Raw genomic sequence first — 23,453 nt, 5'->3', positions numbered from 1 at the left:
CGTTGCAGACTACGACTTTGCTATAGCTTATAGAGGTATTCAAAAGGCAATATTATCTGCAGCGACACTGCTGGTGCAATCTGTAATAGTAGTGAGGGCTTTATTAGTTCACTGTATGTCAAAACATGGAGAGAAAGAGAAAGTACGTGGCCGGCGGTGCAGGCAAAGAAGTGGAAGAGAAACGCTGTAAATTGGTAAAATAATCATGTAAATGTGTTAAATTGACGAGCTTATTTTTATGAAAGAATGAGAATGCCTGGGCTGCTCTCGACTAGGCCTACTCATCCATTATTTTTCGCATTTCGCAAAAGAGGCCTATTTGATATCCAGCTCATCAGTAAAACGGATGTCTGTTCAATACTTAGGCTACTGTACATTATTACTGAACATGGCACTGAAAATGAAAGGGAAACGAGGGAGCAGGAACCAGCATTTTCAAAATTATAACATAATAGAACATAAGCAAAACTAGTAACATATTATGTTTTTAATAAATTATTCGTTGATGAATAAACATGGGCCAGTTCAAATTTGGCGGAGAATTAAGGGTCACTTGAGAGCTAATACCTGAGCTGCTTTTTGTTGTCAGTCCGCCACTGCCTGGACACTAAGTCCCATGTAAGAATTGGCTTTGAAGTTGAGACGCGGGATATATTACATGCATACAAACAGCAGTGATAAGAGCATTGATGATATTTAGCATTTTTTTTACAATTGGTTTATCATTTGAAGAATGATAAGACAGTCATTATCATTAGACAAAGCACCACCGTAAATGCGTGAACAAATTGTGGTGAAAATCTAGGTGTTCCAGTCTGCCGCAAAACGAACAGCGCTCAGTAAGAGGGCAATATTTTCTGCTTCAACTAAACTAGCATAATATAGACCATCGCTCGTTCAGCAGCATATTACTTTCTCTATTTCAGTTTTGAGCTAAATGGGATGTAAATGAGATGTGTTAAGATCTCAAGTTAAGTGCAATTATGAACGCATCATATGAACAGTTATGAACAATTCAAGAGATTGAATAATACATATTTCTTTGTGTAGTAAACTAGGATTTACCAAAGAAATGTGTACATTTTCTTATGTACATACCACTCATATACATTTCGTATGAATGTCAAGTCTAATTCATCCTCAAGTAGTGAATATTCGAACTTTTTATTGTAGAAATGTTGCGCTGTTCCCACACTGCCACATGACATCAGGCATTTAAATCATGCATCTATCCTACAGTGTCTGCTAAATACCTAAACATTAATGAATTGCAGACTCACACCAGTCAGAACTCCGTAAACGTTCTGAGAAGTTCGGATGACAACAGTGGCTGTCAGGGGAAGTTTATTGTTGCGCCGAGTGTGACGATGACGTTGCGTTACATTTAATCTATTATGACGTTTTGCCACTTTATAAAGCGGTGAAAAACAGAATTTACTCATTTGTTATCCTAAGAGTACTGGGTAGAGTCGGACGTTTTTTTTCTGTGGTATGAATGTTAATGGTATTGCTAATTAACAACTGTGATGGCTAACAGAGAAGAGATGCACGTCACTGAGAGTAACCTCACCATGGCACCTGATGTGATGTACTACAATATGTCCCTGACTACGGGAGACATGGAGCTCGTCAGGCTTCAGGTTGATTGTGAGGTGGAGGGTGCAAACGCCCTGTTTGAGGCTACTTCTGAGGTTAAAATTGCGGGCCCACGAGACCTCCTTGATGAGTCCCAGAGTGAGGCCCAGGTACTACCATTATTAGTATCTGACTGTGTAAACATGCCGTACATAAAACAGGTTTGGGCACTGACTACTGTTCAATGTTGGTTACTGAGCTTTGTTTTGACCCCTCACAGCATCAAGTGGATGATGATCGTCTGTGTGAGAAGACTGAGGTGAAGGAACCTTCTTACACCACGAGACTGCAGGAACTCTCCACACCGTAAGCTTATCTACAGACAAATCCCATTTATTTGAGAATAATTGGCACAGGCATTTGATATTAATTAAATGACCCTGTGCTTCTTTATTGCCAGGTCCAATGATGTCTGGTGGTCTTGGTACCAGAATAAATATGGACCCACCTATGATGATTTCAGAAGCCTTTACATCTTGTCAGATGAGGTCCATATTTGTAGTACCTTTGCATTTGATGTATTAGTGTGTATGTGTGTAAGTGTCTGTTTCCTTGGATAGTGTTCTATAGTGCATCTATGGAGTATATTCTGAAGCTATAGTGTTTCTTGTTGTGTAAGTGATCTTTAAATGGTTTAATGATCTTTTAGAGTGATGATTTGACCCATGATGCGGATGATGAAGAGGACAAGATTAATTGGAACCCAGTAAGTGCTGACACCAGTCACATAGAGATGATCACTTGCAATGTGTTGAGTACATTATGTAGAACTCATACAAATAAAAAAGTATTTTCTCATCTGTAGTCAGTGAATCTACGTATGTGAAGTCTTGGGGCGACAGTGGTACAGGAGGTAGAGAAGTCGTTTAATAATCAGAAGGTTGCTAGTTCGATTCCCTGTCGAAGCGTCCTTGAGCAAGACACTGAACCCCTAATTGCTCCTGATGTGCAGTGTGCCATCAGTGTAAATGTAAAATGTGTATACATTGTAAGTCACACATATGTAAGTCGCTTTGGATAAAAGCGTCTGCTAAATGACTAAATGTAAATGTAAATGTTGGGCCAGGCAATAGGTTTATATGAAGTCAAGTGCAGTCGCATCAGGACACAAATTCAATAGTAAATTACCTTCCGATATTTCAACAGATGCCGCTTGAAGACTTGAAGAATGACTATGATGACATGTATTTTCCTGGCCCTTGTGAAGTGAGTTATTTAGAATCAGCACTGATTACTATGTCACCAAAACATTTTTACTGCAGACTCACTGTTTTGAAACCTTTTAATGTTCCTATAAATATGTGTCCACATTCCAGAGGCGAGACTGACCCCAGAGAGCTGTACAGTTATGTTCTGATGAAATGGCGGCGCTCTATCTTAGAACCCTCTCATAGAGACCATGTAGGATCTGAGATGATCTGGAGCTTCTTTGCACTCCTGTGCAGGAATAATGGGGTAGGTGTAGCTGTGTGTGTGATGAGAGTGTGAGAGAGAGAGAGAGAGAGAGAGAGAGAGAGAGAGAGAGAGAGAGAGAGACAGAAAGATCTAAACACGATCTTGCTTGGCAGTATGTTTTTAGTGTACTTTAGAAATATGCATGACTGTGTCTATGTGCGTTCACCACATTCCCTGTTCCAGATGGCGACTGGTAAAGAGATGGCCGCCCTGCTGCTGCACAGAAGCAAGTATGGACCTGGAGCAGCAAAGGATTGTGGTAGAGGCACCAATGGCCTCATAGATCTGCTCATCTTTGGCAAGAAAAAGGCATACTACTCCTTCACATTTTCATGTCAGCTGGAATAGACACATTGATACACTGCAATGAACCTGTCTCTATTCATAATATGTCATACATGGTTATACTGCCTTGAAGGAGGCTCTGGACTTGGCCATCAGCCAAGGCTACTGGGAGCACGCCTTATATCTGGACAACGTGATTAATAAATCATTATGTGGCAGGGCCATCAGTGGGTAAGGATACTACTACCTTTTGTCCCTCAAAACAGATACATTGAGGTGTGAAGAAGAGAACCACAAATGAAGAAGATCAGCTGATGTAAGTCATTGGCATGTTTTGGTGATGCTCTCTGTCATGTTTGTTTTGTCTCGCTGTTTAGATTCATCAGTGGACTGGATGATAGGGATCCGATGAAAACTTTCTATCAGGTCCAAGCAGGTGTACTTCCGTCAGCTGCCACTGTGAGTATCTGCGCTTCAGGCTAATTTTGTGATTCGTCTTTGTGTGTATGTGTGTCTGGGGGGAGGTGTGTGACCAGGTTTTTTCAGTATATTATCTTAATCATTGTGAATCTACATATAGGTTATACAATAAACACAATCTATCTAATCAAGCATCTCATTTCTAGAGCTATGGGGATGAGACCTTTGGAGATTGGCGCCCCCACTTGGCCATGGTTTTGATGAATTCCATTAATCCTGACTTTCAAAAAGAAGTAATTATAAACATTGGAGACACTCTAGGTAAGACAGACTATTTACTAAACCCAGTCAGACAACATAAATCCATACGGGGAAGCATATTGTTAGCTAACACAATATCATGCTTTGCCCTGTTCAGCATCTAAAGGGCACATTCAGGCTGCACATGTTTGTTACATGACTATAGAAATGGAACCGGGGAAATACAAGCAAAACACCAGGCTAGTTCTTGTTGGAGGAGACCTCAGGTGAGTCATGTATGAAATATCATGCAAACGGACTATGAACTACTTTCTAAAGTAACTCTACTCTATTATATTTTAGCTTACCATTCAGGGAGTTTGCTTGCAACACTGCAATTGAGCAAACGGAACTCTACGAGTATTGTTTGTCTCTCCGCCGCGATGGTCTTTGTGTACCTAACTTCCAGGTATGAACATATGAATGTGTTTATGAGCCAGTCTTAATGTTTATACCATGAGATGATGAATATAATTTGGTGTTATGTCATGTCAGAAATATGCTGAACTTCTGCTTGTCCTTCAGATGTTTAAGGTTTTGTACGCTGGGAGACGGTTCCAAGCTGGAAATTCTGCAGAGGCCCTTAAATATGCTGAGGCCATTGGAAGAGCTTTGTTGGCGTCTCCGTCAGAAGATAGACGGTTACTGTCAAATCTCCTGAAAGTGAGCGGCGCATTGATCCTTTCTCCTGTAAATGTTGTGATTAAAATGGACTCTCCAATAGAGAACTTCCTCATTGTTGTAGTGTATTTCATGTAATAGCAAATCTCACGGCAAAATCCATGCTGTGTTGCAGCTATGTGCCGCCCTACCCCCAAAGCTGCAAGGAGAATGGACTGAGCCTCCTTGGATAACAAGCCTCAAGAGGCTGGAAAAGGTTTTGGGGCTCAAAGACATGACTGTACCTCCAGAAGGTTCAGAGCTGTTTCAGCGTCAGCCTGTCGTGTCACTGGAGAATGAGTCAGACACAGCTCATGGAAGTGGGATGGAGGTGTCCAAACCATCTCCTGCTGAGGACAATCTTCCTGCTCTACTTCAGGGCCAACCTGACGTCCAGAGTGTGGAACTTGAGGAGGAGGTCGGTAGTCAATCAGACCCAACCAATCGCTCCTCCCCAATGGAGCTGGACACTCAGAATAGCCATCTGAAGGAAGACGAGGAGGGAATTAAAGAGAAACCAGCCCACTTCTCTGTCATCACCATCATCTCTGAGAGGTCTTCTTGCCCAGAACAAGACAACAGCTCAGTCTGCTTGGGTAGTCCCAAGATCATCAGGCCGCGAAGAAAGGTTTGAATTCACATTCCCAGCCCTGACAGACTGATTTTACTACTGCAATTCTTGGTGTTCTTATTGGTCAACAAATGCTTCATTAAACTCATTGCTACATTTGGTTACAGCGATTTTGGACTTCCTGGTTTGGCTGTTTCAGGAGGGCAGAGGAGTAATTCCCTTTTCACGGTAAGATGTTTTTTTTCCCCCTCAAAGTTTTTTTAGGGTTCACATCAACCACTTAGATGAGCACCTAATTGGTAAACAGGATGTTTCCTCCAGGTTCTACCCGGGCTGTTCCAGTGGCTCCAGAGGAATGAACCTCAACAAGCTCAGCTCTTGTCAATCAACTCCTGAAGGACATATTATGACCATTTGACCTTCAGAAATAGAAAATAAAAAAATTATGTTGTCTCATCCCTTGTATGTGTAAGAGTTTTGTATGTTCTGATGAAGTTGATAGACTAAATGAATGCCTATCTATTAATCCATGCCTGACTAAAAGCACCAGAGAATCACAAAGATTAGATACAAAGTTAGTTCAGAGTTAGTCATCGTTCAGAAAGAGTAGTTTTGGTGTCTGTGAGCAACTTAGGCTTGGTAAACTTGGTTTGTGGTTGAAAGCTATTGATTTCTTTCTTTTTTTTTTACATATGAATAAATAGGAATGAACTTTAGAATATTTCACAAAATGTACAGCAAAATGTAGTTGATGAGTTAGGATGGTAAAATGAATGGCTTCATTTAAAGTAGTGGCCTGTTGAAATGACTCCTTCCTATCAGTTCAAATTACATGAAATTGAATTGACATGATAGTGGTGCTATCTGCTAACACATACTATACAGTCTGTATTATGTGTTTCTGTGGTTAACATAGTTTGTTGGTGAATGTTAACATAAACGGTATTCGTTTAAAGCTCTCTGGCTTTCTCAACACATGCATTTGTAATGTGGCCTATCCATCTGCGTACTAAACCAAACATCAGTTAACAGTCCATACAATAATTAGACTATACATCTCACTTCATATGGCCTGTCTGTAATGTTATTATATACAACTGTCTATACATCAGTCCATCAGTCGGTACATATGTCCATACCACGTCCTGTCCAGTCCATGTACTCTCTCTTCTCATACAGCCATATATCCAGCAAGGCCCACGTGCATTTCCTGTTCACAGCTACTGTTCTTTCTCATTGCTTGAACCATGTCTGTGTAGGACCCAGTCCAAAACCACAGAGCCTACTTGTTATTGTGTACTGTGGAATATATTGTTATGTTCCATAGCATGCCTTACAGTATTTTATTAATAAATGTGTAAATGAGTAAAACATAATGCAGATCATATAATATTAATAATAAAACTTTGCATCTACTCACAGCCCACATACTTTAGTCATGATGTCTTTAGTTAACTGTGGGTTTGTGACCCTGTGTCCAGTGGTGGCCCTCCTCCTCTCCCAGAGCTTAGTCAAACTGGAAGCAAAATGTCTCATGTACCTTTAAGTGTAACAGAAATAGTTTAATTACATGTCAAGTTAAACAAATGTTCAGAAAAAAAATCATTATACCTGATCAGACAATCATCCACTAAGCTGATATTCAATAATGTTCCAACATGGCTCATCAATAAATGCAACATTCTTCCACATTAAGTATTTATGCAGTGGTCTTTAGGAGAGGTTTTGAAATACAGTGGGATTATGGTGCAGACAAATACCCATTAAAAATGATACTGTCTCGTGTACACACAGACACACACACATATAAATGTGTTTCATTACAGAGCCAGCCATTACATGTCGAGACTCGGTGCACATTAATAATTTAAAGGAGCAATGAATTGTATTCTTTTAAAGTCCATTATGCCTGTGAGTTTGGTTAAGTGGAGATAAAAGGGATGCCAAGAAATTGTTTGTGTTATAATACAGATGGTTACTCATCAGATGCAGAAACACCACTGGTAGCCGTAGCAATGGAAAAAGGAGAAGGAGCTCATGGATTAAGACGAAAAAGCCTCTGAAGTACCACAATGATTATCATAATGATAAAGGCGCTCACAATAATTTATCATTGACGATGAAAGGGACATGACTAGGCATATTGCCCCACTTAAAACGCTAATGGTTATGCAGGGCAGACATTGAACCCGTGATACTTTTCAGTCCCAGCATAGATTAGAGCACGGAAGGGCCCTTTCTGTCCAAAAAGAACTCTTGTTCATATCAGAAAAGGGTCCACAAAACAGGCACACTATGTTCATTATGCTAAAGGCCCAGATGTCGTGCAGTACGTGTGTTCTGGTATCAGTGCTGATGGCGTACAGCAGTCAGGGATGGGCTGGGTGTATGGACGTGTTTGCGGAGGTGGAGTTGTTCTTTAGAATTAAAACTACCTTCACCTGGAGATAAAAATAAACACTAATGTAGATGTATCTCCACAGGGAGCTTCTCCCTGTGAATATTTGTCAAGGCCAGCTTTCCAGCTCAGGGTATTTTATCTTTGATCCACTTCGATTCATCTCTGCGCCGCTTGAGTTATTTATTTTGATTAGGTAAAACTTTACTTTTTGATGTGCCATTTATATACATTTCCTCTTTGCTTTTGCGCGGTGGAGGGCTACGTGTTTGCAAGGCATTTCTACAAACAGCGAGAACAGTGCAAACATGCTGAGCATGTGCTTGCTTCAGATCATGGGTGAGGAACCCTGGAGTGAGGAGATAGAGATGGAGATATTTATGCATTTAATGACTACACAATATGTTAATACATGCATTGGAAATACTTACAGAAAACAGCCTAAAACGGTCTGTAACTGCCAACACGTCTATTGAAGACGTATTTATCACTTAACACAGTATAACAAAATGTTTTCCTCTAATGCATAATGTGGCCTATACAGCAAATAATGTCTTTTCACTCACCGTCCCTGATGTTGTCCATATTTTGTTGAGCATCTGTATTTGTTTACACTGCAAAAAATTTTTAAAATAAAGAAGATTTATATTCCACACAGGACTCAGAAGAGGGAAAACATTAATAGTGTACTGCTCTGTCTATATGTTTTTGCTTCCTAGCGTTAATATAAATTAAGCAGCGAGCCAAACTCCTTTTTCAAGAGCCAGGAAAATGAGCCTTCTTGCTCCTTTATTGACCACATTGAATGGAGTAAAACTAGGAAGAAAAACAAAGTGGAAAAAGTGCTGAATTATAAAATACAACATAACATTATAATTAGCTATAATTAACATTAATTAGCTAACATGCTAACGTAAACAACAGTACAGTTGCAGCGATTTATTTGACTATTTAATCATATTATATACTATTTATCATCAAACAACTACAACTCATTGTAATTAAATAACATACATATTACGATCATGTAAAACTTACAGTCATTGCTTTCTATGAGATTGAAAGTTAAAAAACACGTTAAAGTTGAGTTTGCTGTGACAGTTGAGTGTTGCCATGTGAACGGTGCCCGTGTGCTCCAAACTTCCATTGCCTTCCGATCTCGTGCGCGTCAAAATAAAAGTCCTATTCAAAATATAAGTCCTATACAAACAATTCAACTTCAATCACCAAAACACATAAAACATACCATGGGCAGAACACTCCCCGTCTGGCATTTAATGCCACTAAAGATTCAACAGTCCTCGCTTGACCTTTGACCTTTCTTAGGCAGAAGCAGGACAACCTCAGTAATGGGCCTGAAGAATGTCTTTACTTTGTCTTGTGATGCAGTCTTTATTTCAACCTTTCTGACCTTTCCGTCACTGCTTGGAAAGGCGGCAGTGACCAGACCCATAGGCCACTCATTGCGAGGGGACTGACTCTCTTTCAGCAACACAACGTCCCCGGGCTGCAGATCTCGTGTTGCTGTGCGCCATTTGCGCCTTGGCTGAAGAGTGTGGAGGTATTCATTTCTCCATCGCGTCCAGAACTCATTTGCCAGGGCCTGCACCTGTCTCCACTGACACTTGAACAAGTCCTTTTCAGTGAAAGTGCCGGCTGGAGCAGACACCCCTGGCCTTTGAGTCAACAGCATAGCAGGAGTCAGCAGCACTGGTGACGAAGGGTCAGAGGAGACTGGAACTAATGGCCTTGCGTTCATTATGGCACACACCTCTGCCATCAAGGTACACAGCACTTCGTGAGTCAGGTCATTTTGCTTTCTTTCCAGGAGCATGGAGTCGAGTATCCTGCGGGCTATGCCGATCATGCGCTCCCACACACCCCCCATGTGAGATGCATGTGGCGGGTTAAACTCCCACGCACAGCCGTTCTCGTGAAGGTGTTTCAGAGTGCTGACCTGGTTTGGGTCGTCCGGTCTCATGCCCAGTTCAGCACTGGCCCCGATGAAGTTCGTACCTCGATCTGATCTCAGCTGCTTTGCTGGCCCTCTCAGGGCGAAAAACCTTCTCAAGGCATTGATGCAGCTGGGTGAGTCCATGCTTTCAATGAGCTCTATATGCACAGCCCTGGAGCACATGCATGTGAAGAGTATAGCCCACCGCTTACTATGAGCTGCGCCGCCTCTGGTGCGTCGTGTGACCACGTTCCAGGGGCCAAACACATCCAGCCCTACGTATGTGAATGGCGGAGATGAGCTCAGACGTTCCGGGGGGAGGTCAGCCATCTTCTGGACCTCAAGCTTCCCTCTTAACTTGCGGCAGGTGACGCAGTGGTGGATGACTGAGCCTATCAGTCTCTTGCCTGCAACGACCCACAGGCCGGCAGCCCTCACAGCACCCTCTGTGAAGTGTCGCCCTTGGTGCTGCACTTTTGCGTGGTGGTGGCTCACCATTAACTTTGTCACATGACATTTTGGGAGAATGATGGGGTTTCTCACCTCAGGCCCAACAGATGCATGTTTCAGACGGCCGCCAATTCTCAACAGGCCATCGCACATGACAGGATCGAGGTTCAGGATTGTGCTAGACTTGGAAATTGTTCTTTTTTCTTGTAGTGCTGCATACTCTTCTGGATAAGCATCCCTCTGGACAGACATGAGTATGACTCGTTTTGCCGCATCGAGCTCCTCTGGAGTGCGTGGCTTTTTACACAGGTGCCATCTTTTACAAACATTCGGACAGTCTGACCTGAATGACGTGGCTTGGTGGATTAAGAAAGAGACAGCTCTCATCAAAGACTCCCAAGTAGAGAAGCGCTGGAACCGTTCTGAGGTGAGTTTACCTTCACTTAGGTGTGTGGCGAGCGCTGTCAGCTGAGGCCTCAAGTCTGTGTCTGTTTCAGGATCTACTAACTGAAAGGGGTCATGAGTTTCAGGCTGGTGTGGCTTGAATAGGAACTCTGGTCCTGTAAACCATGTGGTGTTGGTGAGTTGTGATGCAGGCACTGACCTAGTGGCCAGATCAGCTGGATTTTGATCCGTAGGTACATAGTGCCACTGCTGAGGGGATGTGGTTTGTCGGATGCGGTGAACGCGGTTGTGCACGTACACAAAGAACCGCTTAGACTCGTTGTGTATATATCCCAAAACCACCTTGCTGTCACAGAAAAACTTCACTGCATCTGGCTTGTGGTCGAGCTCCTCCAGGATCAATTCAGCCATTTCTACTGCCAGCACAGCGCCACACAGCTCAAGGCGAGGGATGGTTGGTTCGGGTTGAGGAGCCAGCTTTGCTTTTCCAAGCACAAAGCCCACTCTACACTGCCCATCTGTTGTGATGACTCTCAGGTAAGCCACCGCGCCGATGGCCCAGCAAGAAGCATCTGAAAAAAGACACAGTTCAGTGTGTATGGTGTTAGAGAAGGATTGCTGTGTGTATGAGCGGGGGATATGGAGGCTGCTCAGATCTTGCAGTGATTTTCTCCATGTTTCCCACTTGTTCAGCTTGTCTGCAGGAAGTTTAGCGTCCCAATCGTGGACCTCTGTGGAGAGTTCTCGCAGCAGTGCACGTCCCTTGATGGTCACAGGTGCGGCGAAACCCAGCGGGTCAAAAAGACTGTTGACTGTGGATAGGACTCCACGGCGGGTAAACGGTTTGCCGCTGACGGCGACCTTGAATGTAAAGGTGTCAGAGTCAATGTCCCAGCACAACCCCAGGCTTCTTTGCATTGGCAAAGCTCCGTCGTCCAGGCCCAAGTCTTTCAGGCCTGCAGCCCGGTCTTCAGGTGGGAAGGCTTGCATTACTGTGACACTGTTTGAGGCTATCTTATGCAGTTTGAGGTTTGACTCTGCCAGCGATGCTTGAGTGCGCCTGAGTAGATCGATGGCCTCAGACTCAGACGGCAGTGAGACGAGCCCGTCATCCACATAAAAGTGTCTCTCCACGAAGTGGCGTGAGTCGGATCCATACTTCTGTTCGCCCTCCTGGGCCGCTTTCCGAAGTCCATATATAGCCACCGCGGGCGACGGGCTATTGCCGAACACATGCACTCGCATGCGGTACTCCGCCACCTCCTTCGTCAGGTTGTTATCCTTGTGCCAGAGAAATCTTAAGTAGTCTCTGTGATCTTCTCTCACGAAGAAGCCATAGAACATTTGTTGGATGTCAGCTGTCAGTGCAATGAGTTCTTTTCTGAATCTGAGCAGTACTCCGAGGAGGGAGTTGTTCAAATCAGGGCCAGAGAGCAGGACACTATTGAGAGAGAGGCCGTCTTCTTGTGCACTCGAGTCAAACACAACTCTAATCTGACCCGGCTTTTGGGGGTGGTACACCCCGAAAATGGGTAAGTACCAACACTCTGCATTCTCATGGAGGGGGGCTGCTTGTTCTGCGTGTTTGTTTGCAAAGAGTTTTTCCATAAAACTAACAAACTGTTCTTTCATTTCAGGTTTTTTGTTCAGTGTGCGCCGCAAGGAGTGGAGACGAGAGAGGGCCTGAGCACGGTTGTTTGGGAGGCGTGGCCTGGGTGACCTGAATGGCAGGGGAGCAATCCAGCTGTTTTGTTCATCTCTTTTGAATTCTGTGTGCATGGCATTCAAGAATGTCTCATCTTCAAAAGATAGAGCGTGTTTGTTGTCATTTGCTGTTCTCATGAACACGTCAAGTCCAAGCTTGTCCTCAGGGCGCACGTTGACGAGAGAGTGGCTGGAGAGGTCATGTCTTTGCTCCCCGCCGTAGCTTGCCTTGTCTTTGACGTGTATGTGATTTTGACACGGTGTCAGGTACGATGGACGTCCGTTATGAAGGACATTTGTCTTGAAGACAGCAACAGTGGGCTTGCGGGCACTGTCAATGCAAACTTCCCCAACTATGACCCACCCCAAGTCCAAGCGCTGGGCAAAAGGTGCATTGTTAGGGCCATTAATCTGTTGTCTCACTTTATGAACACGGATTAGGTCTCTCCCTAATAAAATGAGAATCTGTGCTTCAGGGTCAAGCTCTGGGATATGAGGAGCCACAGGCCTCAGGTGAGTGTGAGAAAGAGCCACCTCTGCTGTGGGGATTTCTGACCTGTTGCTCATGATCTCATTGCACTCAATGAGTGGGGGCAAATCCAGACTCACTGGGCCGTCGACTGCTTCTATCTGGAAACCGACTGCTTTCCTCCCAGCCATTTCAGTGGTGCCAGCGCAGGTCCTCAGCAGGTAAGGAGCAGGGCTACCGTGGATGCCGAAGAGCTGGAAAAACTCAGACCTGGCCAGTGAGCGGTTGCTCTGGTCATCAATGATGGCGTACATCTTCACAGCACGTTCTCTTTCGCCTCGTGGGAAGACCTGCACCAGGCATATCTTTGCACAGGATCGAGCCGGGAGACCATCTCCGCAGACCTCTGTACACCTGGAAGTCACCTCTGAAGGAAAGCTGCGTTGCTGTTCTGTGTGTGGCTCCGCAACAGGAAACGCTGCTGGTGACAGGGTGGTGTCTGGATGCATGGTTGTGCAGTGTTCCTCACTTTCACACTCATTGCATTTCAGCTTCACAGGACATTCCTTGGCCATGTGAACAGCAGAGCAGCACCTAAAACATCTTCTATATTCTTTTAGTAACCTTTTGCGTTCTGTAAGCGGCTTCATTCTAAAACCTCTGCATCTTTCCAGAGGGTGCGGCTTGTCATGAAGTGGACAGTTCTTAGATGGATCCCTCACTTCTCTCTCTGCTCTGTAAGTCAGGTGTGCATTAGCTGTTGCTGCCACGTCGGTTTTGTGGACAGATATGGCGGTCCTCACACTCTCCTGTCTCCCTGCAGCCCTTTCGTTGCGGTGATGACTGTAGCTGTTGTTGGGCAGGATAAAGCTGGGGTCATTCCTGGCCTTTGCCTCGCAGCGGACGAACTCAACGAAGAAGGAGAATGGGGGGTAGCAGACTCTGTGATGTTCTTTATATCTTGAACCAGTAGACAGCCATTTATCTTGTAGGTTCTGTGGCAGCTTTTCGACGATGGGGTTGATTCCCCGCGGTGTGTCGAGGTAACTGAGGCCAGGTAAGTACCCATCTGTTTGGGCTGAGAGCAGCTCCAGGAGCAGGTCACTAAGCTCTCTCAGCTTTGAGTTTTCTCTTGAACTGAGGCGAGGGAAACAGTCCAGCCGCTTGAATAGTGCACTCTCTATCACTTCAGGGGTGGCATAGCACTCTTGAAGTCTTGTCCAAGACAACTGCAATGCAGCTTGGGGATTAGAGACATACACTGCCCGGATTCTTTTGACATGGTCTGAGGACTCCTTTCCTAGCCATTTAATGAGCAGGTCTAGCTCTTCACTAGCTGTTAACTCTAGGCCCTGAGTAGCATTAAAAAAGGAGGACTGCCATGCTCTAAAACTTTCAGGCTGATCGTCAAATTTATTTAGCCCTGTAGTAACTAACTCCCTGCGGGCCAGATACTTAGCAAAGTCCATCATGTCAGGGGCCTGATTGACATAAGGAGGGCTCTGTATGTTATTCCTAGATGAATGGTCTTGGAAGCTCACATGTTTGCCTGGGGAGCAGCCTTGCTGCTGACAGACTCTGGATGGAGAGTAAGAGTATGAGGTGGGGCATCGAGGTAAATGGGGCTGGTGCTCTGACGCAGGCAAGTACTCACTGTGCTGTGTGGCTGAGTGAACAGATCGGGCATCATGGGCAGATGTGGGGCTTAACACAGGGGTGTGTCTCGATGGTGGTGACTCTTTGAGACTGAGAGGAGGAGATATGTCTGGAGGGGGAGCATTGGGGTTGAGGGGCTGGCCTGTGTATGCGGGGCTGGCCTGTGTATGCTGTGCCACGTACGCCTCCGTCCGCTGCTGTACCTCCAGTGGTGTGATGGCACTCTTGGGACTGAGCATGTCATCATACTCCATTTGAGCTGCCGCCTCTAACACTTCAGCCTCTGCATTGGCAGCAGCCGCTGCCTTTTCAAGTTCAAGCGCTTGCAGGTTCGCTTCCAATCTAGCTTTCTGCATCTTTAGCTCCAGCTCCTGCTGTGAGAATGCAGCTCTGGCACGCGCGGCTTCTGCTATGCCTCTGGCTCTCGCTGCTGCGCCGGCTACTGAGCACTTGGAGGCAGACGAGTGCCTGGATCCGGACACTGATGGTGCATTTTCTGCTGCTTGGGTTTCCATAACTAGCATAAATCTCTTTGATGGTAATGACTTTTTACTGTACTGCTCTGTCTATATGTTTTTGCTTCCTAGCGTTAATATAAATTAAGCAGCGAGCCAAACTCCTTTTTCAAGAGCCAGGAAAATGAGCCTTCTTGCTCCTTTATTGACCACATTGAATGGAGTAAAACTAGGAAGAAAAACAAAGTGGAAAAAGTGCTGAATTATAAAATACAACATAACATTATAATTAGCTATAATTAACATTAATTAGCTAACATGCTAACGTAAACAACAGTACAGTTGCAGCGATTTATTTGACTATTTAATCATATTATATACTATTTATCATCAAACAACTACAACTCATTGTAATTAAATAACATACATATTACGATCATGTAAAACTTACAGTCATTGCTTTCTATGAGATTGAAAGTTAAAAAACACGTTAAAGTTGAGTTTGCTGTGACAGTTGAGTGTTGCCATGTGAACGGTGCCCGTGTGCTCCAAACTTCCATTGCCTTCCGATCTCGTGCGCGTCAAAATAAAAGTCCTATTCAAAATATAAGTCCTATACAAACAATTCAACTTCAATCACCAAAACACATAAAACATACCATGGGCAGAACAAATAGGCTTGCCATATGTTGTCATAAGATAAACAATTAAAGCAGCAGTAGGGAGGTTTGGTCCAAAATGAGTGAGCTATGACAGCTTTTCTTACATTTTTGCAGGGTTTTCGGTCATGGACCACACAAGTACATAATGCATGGTCTGGAAGGCTAGTGGGAAAGACAGGTGTGTTTATTTGTCCTCCACATGATCATATGCCATTACAACGAATTTGAAGATGATACTAAAATGAGTTGTCCATAAAAACATACCTGAACAGGTAGCAAATTGCTGTTTTAGACAGAGAAATCAAAATACATACTAAAATAAACTCAGTCATTACTGAGCCAACTTCACAAACAACCTGCTGGTGATGATGAGTTTTCTGAATATGGTATGTGTGCATGTAATTTGACTTTAAAGACATGCAAGAGATGATAATAACTAAACCCTATTAGACATATCACCACCTCTACCTGTCACATACATCACTGACAACCTTCCATGTGTGCCAGCCTTTTCTAGCTGTCTAAAACATCACCTCCCACACCTGTCACATACATAGACACCTTCACTTCACACATCACCACATTAACCAGCGTCATTAACCTGACACATACAGTTCCACCGCCACAGACATTAGCAACTATATCATCTTTTACTTTGATCACCTCCTACACCTAGCTACCACATGACACATATTAATTCCAGTTCAGACCAACGATTTGTGATGAGACGAGCTGCAACTACTTAAAACCAGCAACTTGCTGCAACAAAGTGCTCTAAAATTAGGGGGTTACACAACCTTTACCTGTTACATACACCACCACCTTCACCTATATCACCATCTCCACCTGTTACATACACCACCACCTTCACCTGTATCACCATCTCCACCTGTTACATACACCACCACCTTCACCTGTATCACCATCTCCACCTGTTACATACACCACCACCTTCACCTGTATCACCATCTCCACCTGTTACATACACCACCACCTTCACCTGTATCACCATCTCCCCCTTTTACATACACCACCACCTTCACCTGTATCAACATCTCTACCTATCACATAGCCCACCAATTTAACCTTTAACCTTTAACTATTTAACATTGTCATCTCACCACCTCCCCCTGCTGCATGCATCTCCATCTCAGCGGTATCATGGGCTGATACATAACTGCACACCCTGCAGCATGTTCTGCTTGTGCAAAAAATGATTTGGATAAGGAAGCACCCCTGGGCTGGGTAAATGAGAAGCCTGATGTATTTCAAAACCCCTCTCTCTGTGCTGTCATGGACCTGATGATGTATATCTTAATCATGATAGCTGCCGAGCCTCAGAGCTCAGATTTATCTCAAATGGTTCAAGGAACATTTATTTACTTCCCTTTCAGAAAAGCTGCTTGCGCGTTTTCTGTCAAAACAAAATGCCCTCTGCACTTTGCACTGTGAACCTTTTGTGTGGAACAAAGAATCAATATATATCAGTCATGGTGAACCTGCACTTGTGAAATTACCTCCGTAAGTAGCACATGTCAAGCGAATACAAATTAGATCAGGGGAAACAGTCATGATCTTTCTTTTCCTTTCAAGTGTGCATTCACTCAGCCAAATTTACATAGTGTTATTGCAAGGAAAGAAAGACAACACTAAGAGCAATTTTCAACAGCACTGCCACACTTCATGATGCTTGGCTCATATTTACAACCTAATAGATTCCAGGATTTTAAATATTTCTTACCACTTCTACCAGAGTGAAACAAAATACTGTCTGTGTAGCTTTCTCAAAGATTTTCCCCTCTGCTGGATCTCATTTCATATCTGGCCATGTCCGTGTCCCCCAAGCATGCCCACTGAATGGAAACTCATTTCCCAGCGGCCAGCCTATCTGACACCAGCGGACAAGTCTGCCCTCGGGACCTCCCCAGCCTCAGGCTTCAGATTCATAAATCGTATTTCCACACGGCGAAGCTCCGTGTCCTGCTAACCTGGTCGGCTCAATATGGCCGACTGCTTGGAAGAGATTTAGGAAGGAGGTGATGTTCCTTACGTTGGTGCTGCTGAGACGTATGCTATGTCTAAGAATGTTATGTCTAAGTATGTTATGTGTAAGTATGTCTAGGTATATTAACTTCAGCTTCCATACACACAGCATCTTATTTCACACGAAAAGGTGAAGTGTTGTTTTGGAGTTACTACCACCAATGCTGCACACTGGCTTGAAAAAATGTAGTCATGCGTCTGCAGTGGCCCCCAGTTCACAGATTCCCTTCTATTTGATGGACTGCACTGGATGAGTGGAGGAATGGATGGTGAAATGGGCCGTGATTTTTAACATGTGGGACATTCATAATAAAAGGTTTTATGGAAAGATTTAGTCTATGCTTGAATAAGTAATCATATTTTACATTACTGGCGCATTCCTGAATAAGATATACCATAATTACTATAGCATACTATTTTATAGCAACACTATTTAAAGATTTATGTCATGTGAAAAATGTAGACAAGCATAGTGTGATTATGTAGTGTGATACAGTGTAATTCATCATATAGTGTGATTATATAGTGTGATACAGTGTAATTCATCATGGAAGAGCTGAAGGCACACACATATCACTCACTAAAGAAAATGTGACAGTGCTAAAAAGAAGCTCCTCGCCCACACCCTCCACAGTCAAGACATTGTCTGACACCCCAGAAGGCACCAGCCTGTATTTATGACCTCCAGTTCAGTGAGTAACAGCACGGTCCACAATGCATTGAAAATCTTATCATGTGTCTTGGAACAGCCCACATCCAGATGAATGAAATTACACATTCATTTGTGTGCACACACGTGCTTTTTCACCTAAACCCACACTAGAGCCTGACGTTTGCCTTTTGTAGAGATCCCTTTACCACCTGCTCCAAATGTTGCAACTCCCACAGAAAGCCTTTAAAAATAGATGAGTAAATAAATAATCCGGTGCTGCCGGCGACTCAGAATGCCTCCATAAATGCGCTCTGTGCTCCTATGAGAAAGTACAACTAGAGGTGGCTGTATGAGAGACCATGCCCCCTGCTGACCGCCCTGGGCTTTGTCATGGCTCTGACTCCGTGGGCAAACTTCCCTCCCTCTGGTGTGACTGCTGTGGCCACTGCCATTAACCAAATTAGCTGCAACGTGATGCTGAAAGTAAAATCAGAACGATTTCTTCCCGATATCACATCTGCCACATCTTTTCATCAACTTAAAGACTCTCTTTGGATAAGAATATTAGGTTCATATCAGTAAATTCAACCACCAGTCAAGTCAAGTTTCATCTGTTTTTCTGTTTAGTGATTTTGACATATTTTTCAGTCAGTTACCACATATAGTGAACTACAATTCCAACAGCCTTATATCTTTTCACGGTCATATTGGACTACTGAAATTCAATTACGGTTTTCATTATGGGATGGAACTTACGAACATGAGCCCTAATAAGATCCTATCTGAAGTATGTTTTATTCATCTGAACTTCATCGATACTGATGCTAAATAACTTTGCCTTCTTCACCACAGAACCCAGCCTGAACTTTCAAAGCATAATAACATGCATTCTGTACTGCATACAGAAACCGCTTTTTTTCATAATACCTTTGCATGTTTCAAAGCTACACACCTGTAAAATACCTTGCAGATATCACCAGGAAGACCAGAGACCATCATCACTGCATGTCCGCTCCGTCTCCCCCATATTGCCACTGTTCTTTTTCTATCTTTCTGATTGGGCACACGTTCTCTCTCTCTCCATGTAGAAATCACCCTTTGCTCTGCAATATGAAGACTCCCGTTGCTGAATATGCCGGTAGGGACTGATCAATAATTTGGCAGTCCGTAATGTGTCATTTGTAGATGAGAGACACAGTTTGTAAACGGGTGTTTCAAACTGTGCCTGTGGAATGAGATAATTCCTAAGCAGAGCAGAGCCCGGCATGACCTTCAGCTCCACTATAATGTCACCTGCGGGAGGGAAAGCTCATCATTGCTCTCCCTTCTGAGGCCGTATTGTGTGAAAGCTCCCCAGTGGCAAGAGAGCAAAAGCCCATCTGATATCTAATGATGAGGGGGGTTCTCACCCAACCCCACACTCTGGGGCCTCGCTGGATGACTCCCTTTCAGAGGTTTTAGACAGCCACTGACTCGAGGCCAGAGTCGCGCCAGATCTGGGCCAAGTCCCGTCCAAGAACCGGCAGCTATCAGGGAATCTAGGACTTAGTATCAGGTATTCATCTGAAAAGCAGGGCTCATGTGCAGTCACCAGTGACATCACGACAGCTGCAGAGAAATCAGATTTGTCCTCATGAAACATTTAAGGGCTTATCACTGAGCCGCCACATAATTATGAACATGGTGCTGGGGAGAGTGGAGGGCGCGGTAATAGAGTCCATCCCTGGTAAATGGAGATGTCTGAGGCAGAGAGAGAGAGAGAGACAGCTGTGAGAGTGGAGGGTTGTTACAACCTCAGAATCTCACTGGTATGCCTGTTCCACATGACCTTATTTTTAACTTGTTCAACTTATATTATGTTATTATAATTGCAATCAGCATAGTCATATTCCACTGTTTAGTTCTTCCACACGAGCCAGCACACAGTACTTCCTTTGCTGTCTAGGATTTAGCTTATTAACACTTAACACCACAAAAATAGCGAGTGAAGTTTCTGCAATAGTTTTTAAATTAAAGACATATCATAAAAATTTGATGTAATAGATATGTATGATATGTTTTTTTTTGTCTTTTGATAGCTCTCAGGTTGAGACAGCCAGACGAATGAGGACAGGGAGGAGAAGGGAGACAGTGACCCTCAGAGGGTTGTAGAGTACCTATTTTCATGTATAATTGATGCCTTATCTGTGAGCCTGTCCCCTGTGAGGCCGCTCGTCTGATAAGACTGACAGGCCTGATGGGCTGCGATGGGCACGTCAGCCTCCCCTACAGTGGCTCAGACACACACATCCACCTACACACACCCACACACACAGACAGATCGGATCGGTGACCACGGCGCTTTGTGATTACCTCACCGTTGGGGCCCACCGGGTTGACACTATTATCACCATCCAGTCGGCTGAGTCTGTGCCGACATCGCTAGGGAACAAATGTGAATAGGCAGAGTGATGGCAGGACCTGGAGATTTTGTGCTCCCTGCTAGTTTGGGCAATCTAAAGGGTTCATCTAAAGGACTGTGGAGGACCTTCACCTCCTAAGGCAGATTGGCCAACACTCTTTTAGTAAAGACATTGTGGTTTCATGCTAGCTGCATGGATCGAGTTTTGTGACGTCTTACTCCACGACCCTGTCGATCTACCTAAAACATTGACAGTGTGTGCGCCCTTTATGACAACTGAACATTAAAAGTAGTCCCAGCTGTCATAAATATTATTTCAACAACTGAGGTTGTCTTGCTTTTTTAGATGACATATAGAGTATGTTTATTCATGAGGTTATATTATGACTTTTTGTGACTGTATGGCAGATGAAAGCTGACTTTAAAGTATCATCGCTAAGGCAGCTTTCAAAACTAGCTGTGTCACTTCAACTCAGAAAGTTTCATAACATATCCTCATGTCAACAAAGAAATATGTCCCTTGACATCAGTGTTGTGTCAATTTGACATGAGAGTTGAAAATAATCAGCTTTTATGACAGCTGATACCAATTGGGATCAGACTGTGTATGTAAAATACCAGTAGCCATGCAAAGTTCATGAAGGTGTCATGCAGCCGAAGAGTGCCTTACAAGTAAAGTGTTGCCATGGATATTGATGAAAAGAGGAAAGTGTCCATGATGTTCCAGTCAGTAAAGCTGAAAGAGTGCAGTCTGTACACTTCCATTACAGTGGAGACAAGGAGCACAAAGTGAGCCCATCTCCGAGTGCAGAATCCATTTAATATCATCCGTATTCATCAGCCCCATCGCAACTCAAGGCCCCATCCCCAGGTCAATTTACTTCCACTGACTCATTTCTTAGAGCCGATTTCTTTTAAAAAGCCTCCCGGCACCGGATCACATCGGGAACATCTGTTGCCAGATGATATGATGTCCACAGAGCTTTCGTGAAACAACAAAGTACAAGTACAAATCAAGTCACTGGAGACCAAAATAAACCTAGATTTGCATTTCTAGAGGGAAATACTAGTGCTCGGAAAGCAAAAAAAGAAATAAAATGAAAAACAAATATAACGTAAAAGATAAGAAAATTGAAAAGATATTTAATGTATGCGCAGAGGGGGGGAAGAAAAGCAAAGCCATGTAAGGACAGTTGAGGAATATGCATATCTATATGGAGGGCCTATATCCACTCTTTTTCACTCTCCATTTTTCTTTCTAGTACTCTGTCAATCAATTCCCGCTCTTTTTTTTCGCCTTCTTCATGTCAGCTTTCTCTGACTTTCAAGTTCTCTATCCTCCCTTCCATCTTTTTTCTTTCTTTCTTCACATCTATCCGTGCGTTTCCACTATGGGATCAAACCCCAGTGTCTGGGGAAAAGCCTCTTACTTTTTTGTTTCCATCTCTGACCGGGGCCATGGCCCAAACGGCCTCAGTTCGGTCCTGGAGTGGGGCACGGCCGAATCAGACTAGGGGCCTTTGGAATGGAATACAACGCAAAAATAAAACCGGAGAAAAGGTTTTAGATTGCTTAGAAAAAACTACAAAGAATCAAGGACACGGTTTCCAACATTTTCATGACATACTTAATGGTTATTTTATTTTATTTTTGCTTTCGCTGAATTTAAGGAGTTTTAACATGAGACTTCACTTTGCTTCTGCTGTACTTAAGCGCACACAACCTTTCTACCACCTATTGTGCTGTACTTAAGAGCACACTACCTGTTTACCACCTACTGTGCTGTACTTAAGAGCACACTTCCTGTTTACCACCTACTGTGCTGTACTTATGAGCACACTTTCTGTTTACAACCTACTGTGCTGTACTTAAAGGCACACTTCCTGTTTACCACCTACTGTGCTGCAGGAGGAAGCAAAGTTGTATTCATTCCAGGAACTGTAACAATGTAGTAAAGCACAAAGCAACAGTCATGGAAGTGTGACAGAATTGTTGTAATTTAATGATTTATTGTTTGTGTCCAGTAAATATATAGTTGGTCAAAATGTGTGGTTCAAATACTTGAATTCACGTGTGTGGCCCTTGGCATTCTGCAAGGCTGAAAACTTCAGAAATTATTTCGACTGATCATTTTACAACAAGATTTTGCAAACAAAGGCGTCTTTTTTTTCTTCTATTTTTCATGTGTAGTTTTTCTTCACTATATATGACATGAGGCTGACTAACTGATCCAGGCTTACCTACAGCTTTGAGTTTTTATAACCCTCTTGACTCACTTAGGGTACCTCTTTACTCGTGCACTCAACTAAGCCTTTTGTCATGATATACAAAAACCTGACTGCCAAAAGCAGTTAGCACTGAACCAGCCGGTTAAGTGGAGGACAAGGCAATCCTCGATGTCCTCAAATAACTGCATTATGATGTACTGACAGCAGGAGAGCAATTCAGGAGAGAATATGCACCACAGACACTTTTTAAGTCACCTTTTCATTACTTAATGTTCAGCAATTGTATAAAGTACAGCTTGACCGAGTGTGACAAAGAGTCTCAGCACACTGGTACTTTCTATGGTAATTAAACAAAGGTAAGAGCCACGTCGGTACACTACAGTGCAACCATAGACATTTGAACTGCAGTCTTCCCATTTCAAAATAATGTCCAACTCAAGCTAAATTTCATCGAAACTAAAATATAAAATAACAGCAAGCGTTCTACAAATGTCCACTCCCATGATTATGTTTCCCGTCTACCTCTGCTATAAAAGGTTAGTCCTGAAAACGTAAACAATGTGCACTATTCAAAACCAGTGCTGGTTGCCTCAATAACCAGTTTCCTGTCTAAAATTAGTGCTCAACTGATCCAAGGTTAAATAGTCTAG

The 23,453-nt window shown here is 43.5% G+C and overlaps 3 protein-coding genes across 5 annotated transcripts; 1 reads left to right on the top strand and 2 right to left on the bottom strand.

Moving 5' to 3' along the window:
* The first annotated feature begins 1,473 nt into the window (after positions 1–1,473).
* LOC122132807 (protein transport protein Sec16B-like) lies at positions 1,474–5,728 on the top strand. Of its 3 annotated transcripts, XM_042707444.1 has the most exons (15): positions 1,474–1,745; positions 1,856–1,941; positions 2,036–2,123; positions 2,285–2,341; positions 2,782–2,841; positions 2,952–3,090; positions 3,274–3,606; positions 3,753–3,834; positions 4,002–4,116; positions 4,214–4,322; positions 4,399–4,504; positions 4,621–4,758; positions 4,892–5,383; positions 5,494–5,554; positions 5,648–5,728. In XM_042707444.1, the coding sequence occupies exons 8-14, from the start codon at positions 3,784–3,786 to the stop codon at positions 5,539–5,541; spliced, it is 1,059 nt and encodes a 352-aa protein (XP_042563378.1). In that variant the 5' UTR covers positions 1,474–1,745; positions 1,856–1,941; positions 2,036–2,123; positions 2,285–2,341; positions 2,782–2,841; positions 2,952–3,090; positions 3,274–3,606; positions 3,753–3,783; the 3' UTR covers positions 5,542–5,554; positions 5,648–5,728. The 3 variants fall into 3 exon arrangements, with proteins under 3 accessions (XP_042563378.1, XP_042563379.1, XP_042563380.1); XM_042707445.1 differs by having other exon boundaries at positions 2,952–3,606; XM_042707446.1 differs by lacking the exons at positions 3,753–3,834; positions 4,002–4,116; positions 4,214–4,322; ... (3 more) ...; positions 5,494–5,554; positions 5,648–5,728 and having other exon boundaries at positions 3,274–3,648.
* Positions 5,729–8,413: 2,685 nt separating this feature from the next.
* Positions 8,414–11,138, bottom strand: LOC116219981. Its single transcript, XM_031564582.2, has 2 exons — positions 8,763–11,138; positions 8,414–8,540 (listed from the first exon to the last, which is right to left on the bottom strand). Exon 1 carries the CDS (start codon positions 10,942–10,944, stop codon positions 9,016–9,018), a length of 1,929 nt encoding a protein of 642 aa, XP_031420442.1. The 5' UTR covers positions 10,945–11,138; the 3' UTR covers positions 8,414–8,540; positions 8,763–9,015.
* On the bottom strand, positions 11,039–15,484 carry LOC122132797. The gene is made up of 4 exons (XM_042707415.1): positions 15,269–15,484; positions 12,367–15,046; positions 11,219–11,814; positions 11,039–11,105 (listed from the first exon to the last, which is right to left on the bottom strand). Exons 2-4 carry the CDS (start codon positions 14,884–14,886, stop codon positions 11,039–11,041), a joined length of 3,183 nt encoding a protein of 1,060 aa, XP_042563349.1. The 5' UTR covers positions 14,887–15,046; positions 15,269–15,484.
* Positions 15,485–23,453: the final 7,969 nt, after the last annotated feature.

Source organism: Clupea harengus, chromosome 3, assembly GCF_900700415.2.
Source record: "Clupea harengus chromosome 3, Ch_v2.0.2, whole genome shotgun sequence".
Classification (NCBI taxonomy): Eukaryota; Metazoa; Chordata; class Actinopteri; order Clupeiformes; family Clupeidae; genus Clupea; species Clupea harengus.
The sequence above is the reverse complement of the archived record's forward strand: the minus strand, read 5'-3'. Positions and strand labels throughout refer to the sequence as shown.